General features: G+C 48.8%; 1 protein-coding gene and 1 long non-coding RNA gene across 2 annotated transcripts in view; both read right to left on the reverse strand.

The window, feature by feature from the left end:
* Positions 1-12253, reverse strand: part of TSHZ3 (teashirt zinc finger homeobox 3) — an 89880-nt gene extending 77627 nt beyond the window's left edge. Inside the window, exon 1 of the mRNA XM_007539457.3 lies at positions 12109-12253. Within this exon, the coding sequence (XP_007539519.1) occupies positions 12109-12148 (40 nt within the window). The 5' untranslated portion in view covers positions 12149-12253. The remainder of the gene's footprint in view (positions 1-12108) is intronic.
* On the reverse strand, positions 4586-5641 carry LOC132536786 (uncharacterized). The gene is made up of 2 exons (XR_009548317.1): positions 5232-5641; positions 4586-4820 (listed from the first exon to the last, which is right to left on the reverse strand). It is a non-coding gene; the product is annotated as an uncharacterized LOC132536786 (long non-coding RNA).
* Positions 12254-13757: the final 1504 nt, after the last annotated feature.

Below are 13757 nucleotides of genomic sequence, written 5' to 3' on the forward strand. Positions count from 1 at the left end.
CTGTTTTCCTTTTCCCATCGGGAAAGCAGGCGGGCGGTGAGGCCTCTGAAGCAGAAGAGGCAGAAAAGCTAGAGCCTGGCTGATTCTCCTGGCAGCCGGGGGGCTCCTCCAGTAAGCCAGCCTGCGTCCCTAAATACTTCCAGTAGGTGGGGGTGTCCCAGAGCAGAGCGCAAGGGTGCAAAAGCCTCAGAAGTGATCAGCCGCCAGGGCCTGGAAACAGCTGTCCACATCAGTCCTTGCAGGGGTCTGCAGGGGCCCAGTGAGCAGGACAGAGTGAAGACACAAAAGGGCAGGAGGCTGCTGGGAGCCAGGGAAGGGAGCTACAAGACATCATTTTTTTTATCTAAAATCTTCCCGAGACATGGAAGTCTCTGCCTCTTCATTCTCACACTGTTCACCAAGCCAACCAGCGTGTTTTGAACAGTTATACCATGCTAAGCTTTTTCAGAACAAACAATTTAAAAGAAGAAGAATAAAAGGCATGTCACAGGATTAAAAAAATAAAATAAAATAAAATAAAAATCAGATAAGGGTCCTCGCTTCCACAATCTCTGCTCTGTTCATATTTTTATATTTTCATATTTTGTATGTGACTGCCCATGGCAGGGAAGAAAAAAAAGTTGTCTGTTAGCTTCAGTGTAAATCATAGGATACTTCACATTTCCCAATGTCCTTGGAAATTATTGAAAATTAAAACCTTTGCTTCCTCCCTTATTCACCCCCCCCCCTTTTAGGGTGGGCTGGGAAGGGTGATGGTGGGAGGAAGTATCTTCTATATTGTAAATGAGAGAGCTTATGTCTGGTCAGCAGCAATGAGAACCCAAGGCCAATCGATAGAAAGATACACACACACACACACACACACACACACACACACACACACACACACACACCGGCCCCGACTCTGCCCTGGGCTTGTCCAAGTCTCAAGTTACAGGTTTACATGGCAAGTCTAAATAATATTCAAAATGATAAATGGTGCCCTAAGCCCGGCACCCACCATCAATCCTTTTTTAAGGAACATCCATCTTCAATAACGCAGGTTTGAATCATGTGAAGCCAGGAGCCTTGAGATTCATTTCCACCAACCCTCCCAAGCCAGGGTAGCTTGAATGATACCTGTCAGCCCTAGTTTTTGTTTCTGTTTTTGTTTCTTCCTTGATTACTTCAGGGAGAAAAAGAGGAAAAGAGAAGGAGGAATAGGGGAGAGGGGGAGCTAGGCAGAAGAAGAGCATCAAAAGGCTGAACAGTGTAGTTGAGCATAATATGAAACAACATAACCTCTTTGGTGCCTCTGCCCATCTCACGCCCAGCCACACCACACATCCAGACAGCCATCCACGCTGGGAAGCCGCTCTGGCCTCTCCTCTCTCCTCCCCTCTACCTCTTGCCAAATCAGCAGTGCTCTCTCTCTCTCTCTCTCTCTCTCTCTCTCTCTCTCTCTCAGCCAAGGGTACTGTACTGTACGTGAAGAGGAGGAGACAGCATCACATGGATCCAACCAGGCTGCCTCCCCTCCCCGCTGTCTGGCCGGGGCCCATATGATAAATGACATATGTCATTCTGTCAGGAGGGAAGGGTGGGTCAGTGATGTATGACTCTGCTGAAAAGGAAATCGACTGTTTGGCATGGTGCTGCTCTGCTCCACCAGGATTTAGTTTCAGAACTCTGAAAGGAATTCTCCGACGTTTCAAGTACATACTTAGGGCAGGCTGATGGGAGGCCTGGGGAAATAGCACTTTATCCCCCACCCTCCCCTTAGTGAAAAAAGAAAGAAAGAAAGAAAGAAAGAAAGAAAGAAAGAAAGAAAGAAAGAAAGAAAGAAAGAAAGAAAGAAAGGAGGAAAGAAAGAAAAGAAAAGAAAAGAAAAAGGGTTCTGCCACTGGATACCAGCAAAAAGCCATGTGCATGTGTCCCAAGTCCCCAGTAGTCACCCACTGCAGGTTATTAAAAAATGTCACTTGGGCCAAGAAGAAGAAAAGAAATGAAGTGAAGCAAGGTTGTGGTGCTTTATTTATTTATTTATTATTTATTTATTTATTTATTTATTTTTAATGGCAAAGGGCTGACACAAAAGCAAGATAAAAATTAGCATGTTTGAAGTAATCGTCCCGCAGCTTGACATCTGCATAGTAAATTTTAAAGGAAAAAAAAATGTGTGAGACAGCCCTGAGCCACTGCGCCCTCCCCCCTTTCATTAGCTCACTGCCAGGGTGGCACTGCTGAACCTCATTACGGCGAGAGGATTTATGAAGCTGAACCCAATGGCAAAGAAAAGGCATCTGTCAATAATTGTAGGAGCTGCACTCACAGCTTTGAAATCTCATTAAGTATGCAGTTATCAGGCATAAAGATCAAAAACATTACTCAACTCCGACAGAATCTTATGGAGGAACATTAATTAGCAACAGGCCTACAGTACAAAAAAAAAAGAGAGAAAGAAAGAGAGAAACACATAGAGAGAGAGAGAGAGAGAGACTTCCTCTCACACCTGCCCAACCCACAAACCTAAAGCAACACTCCCCCTCCCGCCTGAAAAAAAATAATTCCCGGCATCTGAGACTGATCAAGAACATGAAACAAGACACACACACACAGGCACGCGCGCACACACACACACACACACGCACATGCATGCACACACACACGCGCACACACACACACACACACACACACACACACACACAGAAAGGAGTAGAAGGGAAGGGAGGACAGAGGTGGGCCTTGGGCAGGGGGGGAAGGGGAGAAGGAGGGCAGGGCGGGGGAAATTCAGTTGAGAAAGGCTTGGCGGTGAGGAGAGAAAAGGAAGAAGCTGTCAAACTTGAGAAGGATGTCAGTGCTGGCCCTGATTACAGGGGCCTATGGACTTCTTAGACCTTTTATCATCGTCACCATCAAACCCAGCCTGGGAGACAGGAGGGCTGGCTGTTGCCCTTCTACAATCAGAGCCCAAGGGCCCATACCCAAGGAACCTCTTTCTCCTCCAACTCTGCTCACCCAGCAAGCAAGAAGCCCTAAGGCCCAGGACCCATCAGGCAAGCCTTCCACAACAGCATCCTGCTTCCCTGGGTCTTGAGTGCACCCAGCTAAGTCAAGTCTCAGAGACACCCCTTCATGCCATTCATGGCATCACACTTAAAAACCCCTTCATCTTCCTCCAGCTCCACTCTGGAGTTCCCATTTCACACCTAACAGTTCCTCTCCTTTTATTTCTCTATGGGGCCCAAGTCACAGACTTCATTGCTTAAAATGGACTGGAGAAGGAAAAAAAAGGGGGGGGGGAGCAACACAAATGTATGTGTGAGGTATTCACATCCAAACTGTTTAACCCCTCTGGATGGCTGTAGCACATGGAATGGGGTGTCAATCTAATGCCAGAACTGCCACAAGGAGAAAATCAAACTTTCTTCTCCTACCACAGGCTCCACTTCTTGTAAGCTGCACTGGCAAAGAACAATTTGCAGAGGCTTGGAGACAGCCCAGGAGAGACTGTGTGTGCCTGGGGTCCTATACAATCTTTGCTGAAGGCAAAGGGGGCCTGAATACAGAGCAGGTGCACTCAGGGCTAGAAGGGGTGTAGGGAAGTCTCAAATATCACTCCAGTCTCAATTCAATAGACAACATTAGTCAACTCGCTGGCATGGCATGTCCTGTCTCCTCCACAAAAAGTATGGAATAATTAATAATTTATAGTAATAATAATAATAATAAATTAAAACATTCCTCATGACACTGTTATAGAAAGGTAACCTGTAGCAAGGGGAGGTGGCCTAATGGGTAGAGCTCAGGACTGGTGTGTGTGAGGTCCCATGCTCAGATATTACATATCCAAGAACTGGATTCTTCTCTCTTCCTCAGAAGAGAAGAAGAGAGAATCCAGTATTACAATGTGCAAGGACCCGGGTTCAAGTCCCCGGTCCCCACCTGGGGGGGGGGGGAGATTTATGAGTGGTGAAGCAGGGCTGCAGGTGTCTCTGTCTCTCTCTCTCCCTCTCTATTATCCCCCTCTCTCTTGATTTCTGGCTGTCTCTATCATATATATATATATATATATATATATATATATATATATATATATATATCAGAAAGGTGGCCTTTCTGCTTATCCATAAGCACATGCTCGTATGTACATGTGAACTCTCTCCCTACACACACACACACACACACACATACACCTTCCCATAATCCCACACTAGGAGAAAACCTACAGAACAGCACCTCTTTTAAGCTGAAACCTACTATCATTCTTCTCTGAACTCTTCTTTCACTCCTAGCCATACTCTTCCCTCACTCCAAGGCCATATCTGAAATGTTTACCTCTCTCCTCCACAGAAGATAATGGTCACCTTTTCTTAATTAGCCTCCTCTTTAAGGAAAAAGGCATTAACGCTCCTAGGTAATGGGCTTGGAGCTCTTTCCAAGCCAAGGCCCATCCTTTCCCATCACTGAGTCTCCTTTGGAATATCAGCGAAGGCAGCTCGGATAAATTGTCACCTGTGACCAAAAACAGTTAAGCACACTTGTCTGCAAACCAGACTTGACGAGAAGGAATTTTAGCAGCCGTGTTACAATAAGGTGTTTATATTTTTTTATGTGCTTACCATATTACCTTTATTATGTGTAACATCAAAGTGATTATAGCAATTACATCTAACAGAATTAATTACAGAACATCCCATCATCCCAGGATACATAATGCATTAGAGGTAAGCCAAAGAAAGAAAACATCTTGATTGTAGTGACTATTGTTGGTATCTCTCTCTTCCCCAGCAGCAATGCTAAACCAGCGGTAGCTTTCAGGAAGAACAGGGCCATGAAAACTGAAAGGTTTAACAGGAATGAGGATATTTTCTTTAAATTAAGTAATGTTTTTGCTTAATAATATGTTGGCACTATTGGACATATAAAATCAATTTCAGTTTTTAAGTGTAAATCTTTAAGAGGTGCTAGTTAATCCACCCAACCACTGTTACTACATAAAGGAGAAAGCACATGGGTGAAAGACTTACAAGTCTTTACGTATGCAAAATAAATTCACTCAAGGCTTCATTAATATTAATTTAAATTCAAAACCCATTTACATTAAATTGTTCATTAAAAATTGCCTATTTTATGCAACATGCATTTCTCAAAGAAGTCAGAGGGAATCTGAATACGTAGGACTAGATTTAATGATGGGGATGGAAAAATCAAAAGTAAAGACTATGAGTCATTTCACGTAGATTACTAACCAGCCCTTTGCTCTCCATTAAGGACGGGTTCCAGTTTGGGGAACAAACAATCATCCTGTGTCTTTTGCTGCTGCCACCATAAAGTTGGGAATATGACAACCTTCTGGTCTATTACACGGTAAGGAGGATACAAGAGAAACTGATGGAATAGAGATGGCAGCCAACCCCCCAAAATGGACTTTAGAAAAAGCAGTGCCACCTCAGCATCACAACTGGATTCAAAGCTGTGGGAGTGAGGCTTGCTCTTTCAAGAATTATATATACCATTCAGCATTTGCTAGTGTCCATCTAGTCTAGAATTCATAGTTGTTCTCTCCTCTTCACTCTACCTTCTGCAATCCTTTATCCCCAAAGCAAAGGAATCAGGAATTGATAAGGAGTTGCTAAGTTGCTTGCTTTACTACCCACCCAAGCGCGCCCCCCCTGCCCCCCCGCACCGCACCACCACCACCCCCAAAGGCAATCTTACCCTGTAAGATTGAACTTACCCTGTATGACCAACAGCTGTTCTGGATGAAGAAAACACAGTTATAATTAATAACATGTGTCCTGACCGTATGAATTAATAATTGATCATTAAGCCCAAACACATTTAAATTATTCTTCAAGAGCTACACCTTTTACATGTCAGAGGAAAAAAAAAAAAAAAAAGGTGAGGAGAAGATCAAAAAAAAAAAAAGTCCAGGTAGCCTGACCTTTAGAGAAATGTTTTGCTTTTCATTCCCTAATACGTGTCTTGGGCCACTCCTGTTGAAACACTAAAATAATTTACAAATTATAAGTAATTAGACCCAAGAAAAATAAGTACTTGCTTATCACATCAAGGATATGTGCTAACTAAGTCTTGTTTACAAAATGGAGCTTAAAAAAAAAAACTCATTATTTGGTCAAGGACACTATGTAATCTTTCTGATACATATTCGTAAATGAAGAGTTGTTCAAACAAGTGGCCGTAAGCAGACTATGCTCCATTACTGCCTTTTCCACCCCCTTCCACAAATGCAGAGCTCTGTTCTAGTCACAAACAGTAACCTGAATCTTCACATCCCTACATCATGTACATGCTCACAAATTTTGAAAAATTAGAGAAAACTCCCAAGTCTGTATATCCTTTCCTTACACACAGGTTAAAAAAAAAAAACAACATATTCACAGTCTGTTTAGTAGGATTTAAAAATTAATTTAATGACTAACTGCAAATACTGGAAACTAGAATTAATCTGTCTGGTTTTTTTTTTTTTTTAAGGCTTACAGACATTTAAATGCATGTATCGGGACACTTTATCAACCTAACATAAAATTGTCATCTTATCTTATTATATGACTATTTTATGCATGTGTCAAAGAATTTAAAAATGACTGCCTGTCTATTGAGTCTAATTACAACTGCACATTATCTGTCTCGATGTACCAGTCCATATCATTGTTACCAAATACAATATATTGTATTCACCTTTCATTTTTAACTTCAGACAGAGAAACCACAATTTGGAGCATTACTAAAATATACACAGAGAGAGAGAGACAGAGTGAACACCTGAGAGGGTCTGAGCTAAGTGATAGCTCTGCTCTCTTCTGTCCTGTTGCCCTCCCTGGGCTTCCAGGGGGCAATGCTAGGTGGTGGGAAGAGTGCGGAATCTGAATAGAGTTTATGTCCAGGGTAGAGGGCCTATTAACTAACTGGGCTCCAGCTCACTAATGCAGAAGGGAAGACACACATCCTCCTATTTTGTTTCTTTCTTTTCTTTCTTTTTTTTTTTTTTTACTATAAAACCAGTGCTATTTTTATAGTTTGTCCAGTAACAAGCCGAAATAAAAATGGGCCAGCAGGAAAGCCTTTCAAACTGCTCTCGGAATAACCGTGACCTGTGCATGAGTGGATTAAACATGGTTGTGGTACAGCAGGACAAGAGACTCCAAGGCCCTCTGCCTCTGCCTCTCTGCTTACAGGTCTGGCTGGCCTCGGCCTGGTTCAACCAGGGAAAAGCAGCAACTCCCCAGAATGGTCCAGCCACTCTGCCTTCCAGGAGCTGGTCCAGGTCCTTCCTTTTCCTTCCCCAAACCCCAGAAGTGGAAGGCATGGGGGCAAGGCAGGATTTTAATTCTGGGAACTCACCTGAGTTTCATGGCATTTCCCATGGCCCTGAGCAGTCACTTTCGTTCTAATCACTTTACAAAACAATCTTTAGTAAAAAGAAGGAAAAAATGCAGACTGGTGAGGCAATTTAGGGAATAACTGCTGATACATCAGTTATTGACTATCTCCCTCCCGTTTATGAGTGTGCTCAAGGCAAAACTGAGAACAAAATGACAACATCAAACGGCTCACAATCAAGTGTGGCCCTGGAGAGCACTGAAGCCCTAACTGACAGTTGTCAAGATAATGGGGGCGACAGTAGCCGATTCTGGAAGATTCTCTCCCCTATGTTGACATTGTGTGGGGGGGTGGCTTCCCCTCCTGCCCTCTCTGTTTTCTCCATCTTCTGGATTTTTCTTTTATTTTCTTTCTTTTTTTTTTTCTTCTCTTTCAAATTTACATCGTCCCTCTCACATTTGTAGGAACGAGGTGAGGGATGAATTCATGGCCCGAACTAGTCATTTTTGTCATTCTGATACAGGGTAAAATACCTGTGCAAAAGGAGAAATGTGTGGCAGGTCCGAGAGCAAATAAATTCCCAAGACTGATACCAAACTGTCCTCCTGAATGGTCCATGAACTGCCATGAGAAAAGGAAAAGCTCCTCTCTGAGCTGTCTAGAATGTGGATGAGACTTCAGAAAGGAGTGCAAGAGAGTTCCTGCCTGGACACATTTAGGCGCACCCAGATTCTGGGGCACCCTGGACTACTGGCAGTGTGAACCCCGTAACATCTTTCCATTCCAAGCTCATTGTATTCCGTAGGGATCCACCATCCGCTCACGTCACACCAACAGATCCTCAGGAGTACAACTCACTTTTAAAAAGTCATGAGGCTTCAAGGTGTCCTCACCTAAGAACTCACTCAGGGGCAGGTCACACACCCTTTCAACAACAACAACAACAAAAAAGACTCACAAAAGTCAGTGACAGGTTGTTCCTGGGTAAGAATTCAGGTGTGTGTGTGTGTGTGGGGGGGGTCCTTGAGACAACAGCTGTGTCAGATGTCACCTTTTCCTCCAGGAACTGAGTCTGAAGGAATAAAATCAGCTCGGCTCTATACACTTTTTTCCTGGCGTTTTCTAAAACTACTTGTAGAAAGACAAACACCACACACAGGAATCATATTTTAAGCAGGGCGTAATGGCCATTCTGTCCGAAAGTTGCCAGCCTAACCCTGCTGCTCTGAGCTCCATGGGCAACAACATCTGTCCACCACAAATATACTGCACTCTCCCTGCCATTCTGTGTCTGCAGATCGGAAACTCCTGCCCAGGTTTCTGTTCAGCAGGTGAAGCAATTTCTCTGCCCCTTTGAAAGAAGACACTAACCCATGCACTACTGCCATCGAAAAGAAAGAGAAAAGAAATCCAAAAGTATAGAGAGATAATAATCTTTTCAGGGGTTCTTGGGATTGTGTTTTAGCCTTCCGGAGAGCTGGGGTTCCATTTGGCCTAGATATAAAGACACTGTGCACCTGTGTGCTATGTCTGCAAGCTTTACTCAGCTCTCAGCCCTTTGTGGTTGTTATTCTACCCCAGACCATTAAAAGGGCCCTAATTCCTATGACATGATTATCCAGGTACCAAAGCCCATTTGTCACCTGCAGCAGAAAATTGAGTTAATGCACAACTAAAGGCAGCCAGGACTGTGTAATATCAACTTGATTACATCAAACTAGCTGCAAACCTAATTCTGCTGGATGACACTGCGTCGAGCTTGTCATCTCCAATCATTAAAGCTGTCAGGAATCCATCAGGTTTACAGCTAATTAGGTGAACACTAATGAAGCTGGCAAAACAACTTTTCTTTTTTTATGGCTGAGCGGACCTTTCAGTTTGGAGGGGGAAAAAATTCTCGAGTCTTCTCAAGGTTGCTGGGGACTGGATTTCCAGTTACCAATCAGCAGACATCTTTCCTTTCTTTTCTTTTTTCCCCCACTCTCTCTATCAGTACAAAGCAATCAATTTGTCATCACTCCCAGTATGCCACAAAAGCAGGCATGAACCTTATAACTTGCAGCTGTGAGAACTGCAAAGGAAAAGGAGGGGGAAAAATTGGGAAGTCTCTTGTCCATACCAACACACACACACACACACACACACACACACACACACACACACACACACAGAGAGAGAGAGAGAGAGAGAGAGACAGAGAGAGAGAGAGAAACTCACACAGTTCACTTCTGAGTCCCTGTATAGTCTCAGCCAGCCTAAATGTGGAGGGCTTCTTTTATTTCCTCCACTCTTCTTAAAGAAGTAGCCCTTCAGACATTCCCCACCCCCTCCTCCACATGTCCATTAGGCAGAGGCATTCTGATAAAGTAAATCCAAAACCAGGGTATGGGAAAGAAAGAAAGCACTCACGCTGCCAACTTCTGATTGACCATTAAGCTATTGATGAATGTGCCTGTCAGGAGAGAGACAATTAAATCAAATATGAAACAAAGTCGTTTTGACGGGTCATTTTGATAGAGCAAAACCATTCTTCCATCTCCTATTAGTCGTGCAGTCAAGGTTTTATAGAATGAATATTTCTTAACGGACCTGAGATTTCCTGGCTGGCTTTCTGAAAGGTGTGGAAAGGTTAGTGAACAGGTTGTTTAAAAATAATAGTGATAATAATAAATCAATTTCCCCTTCCAATATTTTTAGCAGAAAGTTATCAAATAAGACTCCCGAGAGGTAGAAGAGAGGAGATGAACTGAACACAAGAGAGTTCTAAATCAAATGTAGATGCAATTACATATGGTTCACCTGATCGAGACAGAGATATCTTAAAATGTACATCCAAAAAGGAAAGGGGGAAAAATTCTCAAAGACGAAGAAACCCAAGACTCCCTCTGTCCAACTTCGTTGAAAGAGCACCTTGAAACTTTTAGCATTTATTTTGGGCAGATTTGCTCATTGCTTGAACTCTTGAATTCAAAGCAGAAGGTGGGGCAGCCATGAAACATCAGTCAGGAGGTGACTTGAGAATCAGTGGCCTCCCTACTACCATAACCGGGATCTTCAAACTTTCTAATTTTGGATAACACTACAAACAGAAAGCAAAACGTGTACTCTATGTCCCCCACCTACACTCCACAAACAAGTCTGTTTTCTGGTTAAAATGTTAAGACACAGAGAAGTACAGTTCTAAAAGAAAGGAGAGAAGCATTCCCTCTAGGTGACCCTGTGCATAAAACCTAGTTCAGAGTGTAGCCCATGTGAGCTGCACTGGCAGCATCCACTGACATGATGGACATGACTGCCACCCCCACTGTAAGCATCCAGGACCGTATGGGCACAAACCATTCATCCAAGAAGGGCACTGCTCAGTGCCCTGACCCTTCAAGCAGCCCTGCCTTCTATCACAAAAAAAAAAAAAAAAAAGAAAGAAAGAAAGAGAAAAAGAAAAGAAATAAAAGAAAAAAGAAAAGCATCTCCAGTAACCCTCCGGTTGGCCAGCATCTGAACCACTGCACATCTGAGTGTTACTCACATCAAAATACATCCTGTCCATATGTGGTCCTCTCAGCAATCAGTCCCAAATCCCTGAAGTTGCACTGACAGGGCCTGAGTGACGTCACTGAGCTTGGCCTCACCATTGCCAGTGATTTATTGATGTTTATTGGGAATGAATAGATCAAAGGCAGCAGCATGACTGGCGATCAATCAGTCATCAAATCAAGGGTGGCAATGGGCCAGAAACCCTTCTTCCAGGCAACATGCCCCTACTGACATTATTGCAAAATAATGTTGTGTGTGTGGGTTTTGTTTTGTTTTTAGTAATGCTTTTTTTCCAGAAGAGAAGGGGGGAAGAAAAAGAAGGAGGAGGAGGAGGAGGAGGAGGAGGAGGAGGAGGAGGAGGAGGAGGAGGAGATGGAGGAGAAGGAGAAGACGGAGAAGAAGCGGAAGAAAGGGAAAAATAAAAAATTGGCTCAGTCTTAACAGGAGTTGACACTCTTGGCAAAAAAAAAAAAAAAAAAAAGTACTCAAACATGTCCCAGAACTAAGTGCTATGAGATGAGGGTAGGAGAAGCAGTAGAAGGAGGGGGGTGTGTGGTGGAGGGATAAGGGAAAGCAGGGATGAAGGAAAAGCTAGCCTCTACCTTAGACTTGACAGTCATCTGACAATACCCAGACCCTGTGCGCTCTGGTTTCCACCGCTGTGCCCGGTTTGGGCCCAATACATGAAGACTCCATCAGAGGAGCAGGAAGGTGGCCCGGCTCGCTCACTCGCTTGTTCTTTTCGCTCCGCTGACACCCGGGACAGTCCATCTCGGGACGGGCCTGATGGTGGACTCGGAAGGTGTCCCGAGAACTCAGGTGACCCCGCCCGCCGCCCCCCCCCAACTGAGAGAAGCACCCCAGAGCGCCCCTCCATTCGGTCCGCAGCTGCTGGAGAAGCAGACAGGGGTGGGGGGGGGGCACCCCGGCGGGCTCAGTTCGCTCCGAGAGGAGGGAGCAAGCGCGGCTGCCCCGAAGTGGGTGCGAGCGAGCGGGCGGAGCGGAGCGCGGCGCGGGGCGTCCCGGTGGCCGTGGGGAGGGGGGCGCGGGGTCCCCGGCGAGGCGGCCGGGCTGCGGGCGGGACAGACCACGCGCGAGCGGCGAGCGAACCCGGCGGCCCGGAGTTACTCGGAGCGCAGCGAGCGGGAGAGGGGCGAGGCGCGGGGCAGGGCGCGGGGGCTCGGCCGGCGGGAGACGCGCGGCGAGCGGAGCGAGAGGAGGCGAGGAGGAAGGGGAAGCGGCTCGTACCTGCTGCGCGCCGGGGCGCCTGCTGCTTCCTCCTCGGCATGATGCTCCTCCGGCGACTGCCACAGCCGCCGCCGCCGCCGCCGCCGCCGCCGCCGCCGCCGCCGCTGCCGGGCTGACGAGGGAGGGAGGGAGCGAGCGAGGGAGGGAGGAGGAGGAGGGAGGAGGGAGGGAGGGGCGGCGGGGCCCGCGGGGGGGGGCGAGGCGGGCCGGCTCTCAGCCTCCCCCCCGGAGAGCGGCCGCCCGCAGGATGCCGCTGCGCCCCGGCTCTCCGCGTCCCCCCCTCGCCGCTCTCCGCCGCTATCCCCCGAACGTGCGGAGGGAAGAAGGAGGGCGGGCCGGGGCGGCGCGGGGAGGGAGGAGCGCAGGGGGAGGAGGAGGAGGCCGCCGAGGAGGTGGTGTCGGTGGTGGAGGAGGAGGAGGACCGCGCCGCCGGCGGAATGGGAAGTTTGACAAATCGCTCCAGAGGCCGGGGGAGGAGGGGGCGGGGAGGAGCGGCGGCCCTGCCCCCCCCACACCCCACCCCCCCGCCCCGTCCCCAGACGAGGTGCGCGGGGTTCGGGGCAGGGGGGCGGGGAGAGGGCGGGCGGGCGGAGGGGGTGGGAGGAGGAGCGCGGGAGCGGCCCCGGCGGGCCAAGCGGGCCCCGGCCCCCCACCCCCAGCCCCTGACGGGGGTCACGGCATGGAGCGGGGGTGCTCAGCCGCCGCCGCCGCGGCCCAGGGCTCGGCGGTCCAGTTTTCGGCCCGCGGAGCGGCTGGAGCGGCGGCGTCGGCAACAGGCAAGCTTAAAGGAAAAGGAGATGATCGTGTCACCCGCCCCGGCCCGGCCCAGACCCCCGCCCAGTGCGGGCAGGGGGCGCCGCCCACCCCGCGCACTGCCGAGCGCGGCGCCAGACCCCGAGTCGGCCCGGGGCGCCCGCCGCCCCGCCCGCTGTCGGCCCCTGACCGCCTCCAGCTGCCCCACCGGGGCCGTCCTGCGGGCTCCCCACAGCTTCCAAATCCCCGGGTTCGGTCCCCCGACCTGGGCCCGCCAGACCCCCGGGACGCCAGGGCCCCCTGGGCGGGCGCCCCGGAGGAAGAAGGCCGGACGGACTGGAGAGGCTGGGGGCTGTTCTCAGACCCCGCGCCACCCGGCTCCTCCCCCGGGACCTGCAGCCGCCACTTCCCCCCATTTTTTTTTCCCGGGCAAACTTTCCCGGGCCAGTCCCGGGGGTCGATGCGGGAGTGGGGGTGCATCTAAGTTTCCTCTAGCGCTCCGGGACCCCAGGCTTCCTCCACCGCACCCCGAGGCACCTCCCCCCACCACACACACACTGGGCTCCCGTCCGTACTCCCCTACACACACACACCCCGGCCAGGGCAGTGCCTTGGGCGGGACGGGGTTGGAGGAGGCCCTGGGCGCCCGGCTCATCCCCCGCTCGGGGCGCCCGGGAGAGGGGGTCTACACCCCGCGCCTGTGCAACCGGCGGGACCAGGAGCAGAATTGATCATTGGCGGGGTGATCCGGGTCGCCGAGGCGCGGAGCGGGCCGGGGCGGGCAGAGAAGGGGCTGGCCGCGCTGCGCTGGCGACCGAGCGCCGCGGGCTCACTTACGGGCGGCAGAGGGGCGCGGGTGTGGGAGTTCATCTGGGGGACCCCCAGGCGGCGGCGGC

Source organism: Erinaceus europaeus, chromosome 2, assembly GCF_950295315.1.
Source record: "Erinaceus europaeus chromosome 2, mEriEur2.1, whole genome shotgun sequence".
NCBI lineage: Eukaryota > Metazoa > Chordata > Mammalia > Eulipotyphla > Erinaceidae > Erinaceus > Erinaceus europaeus.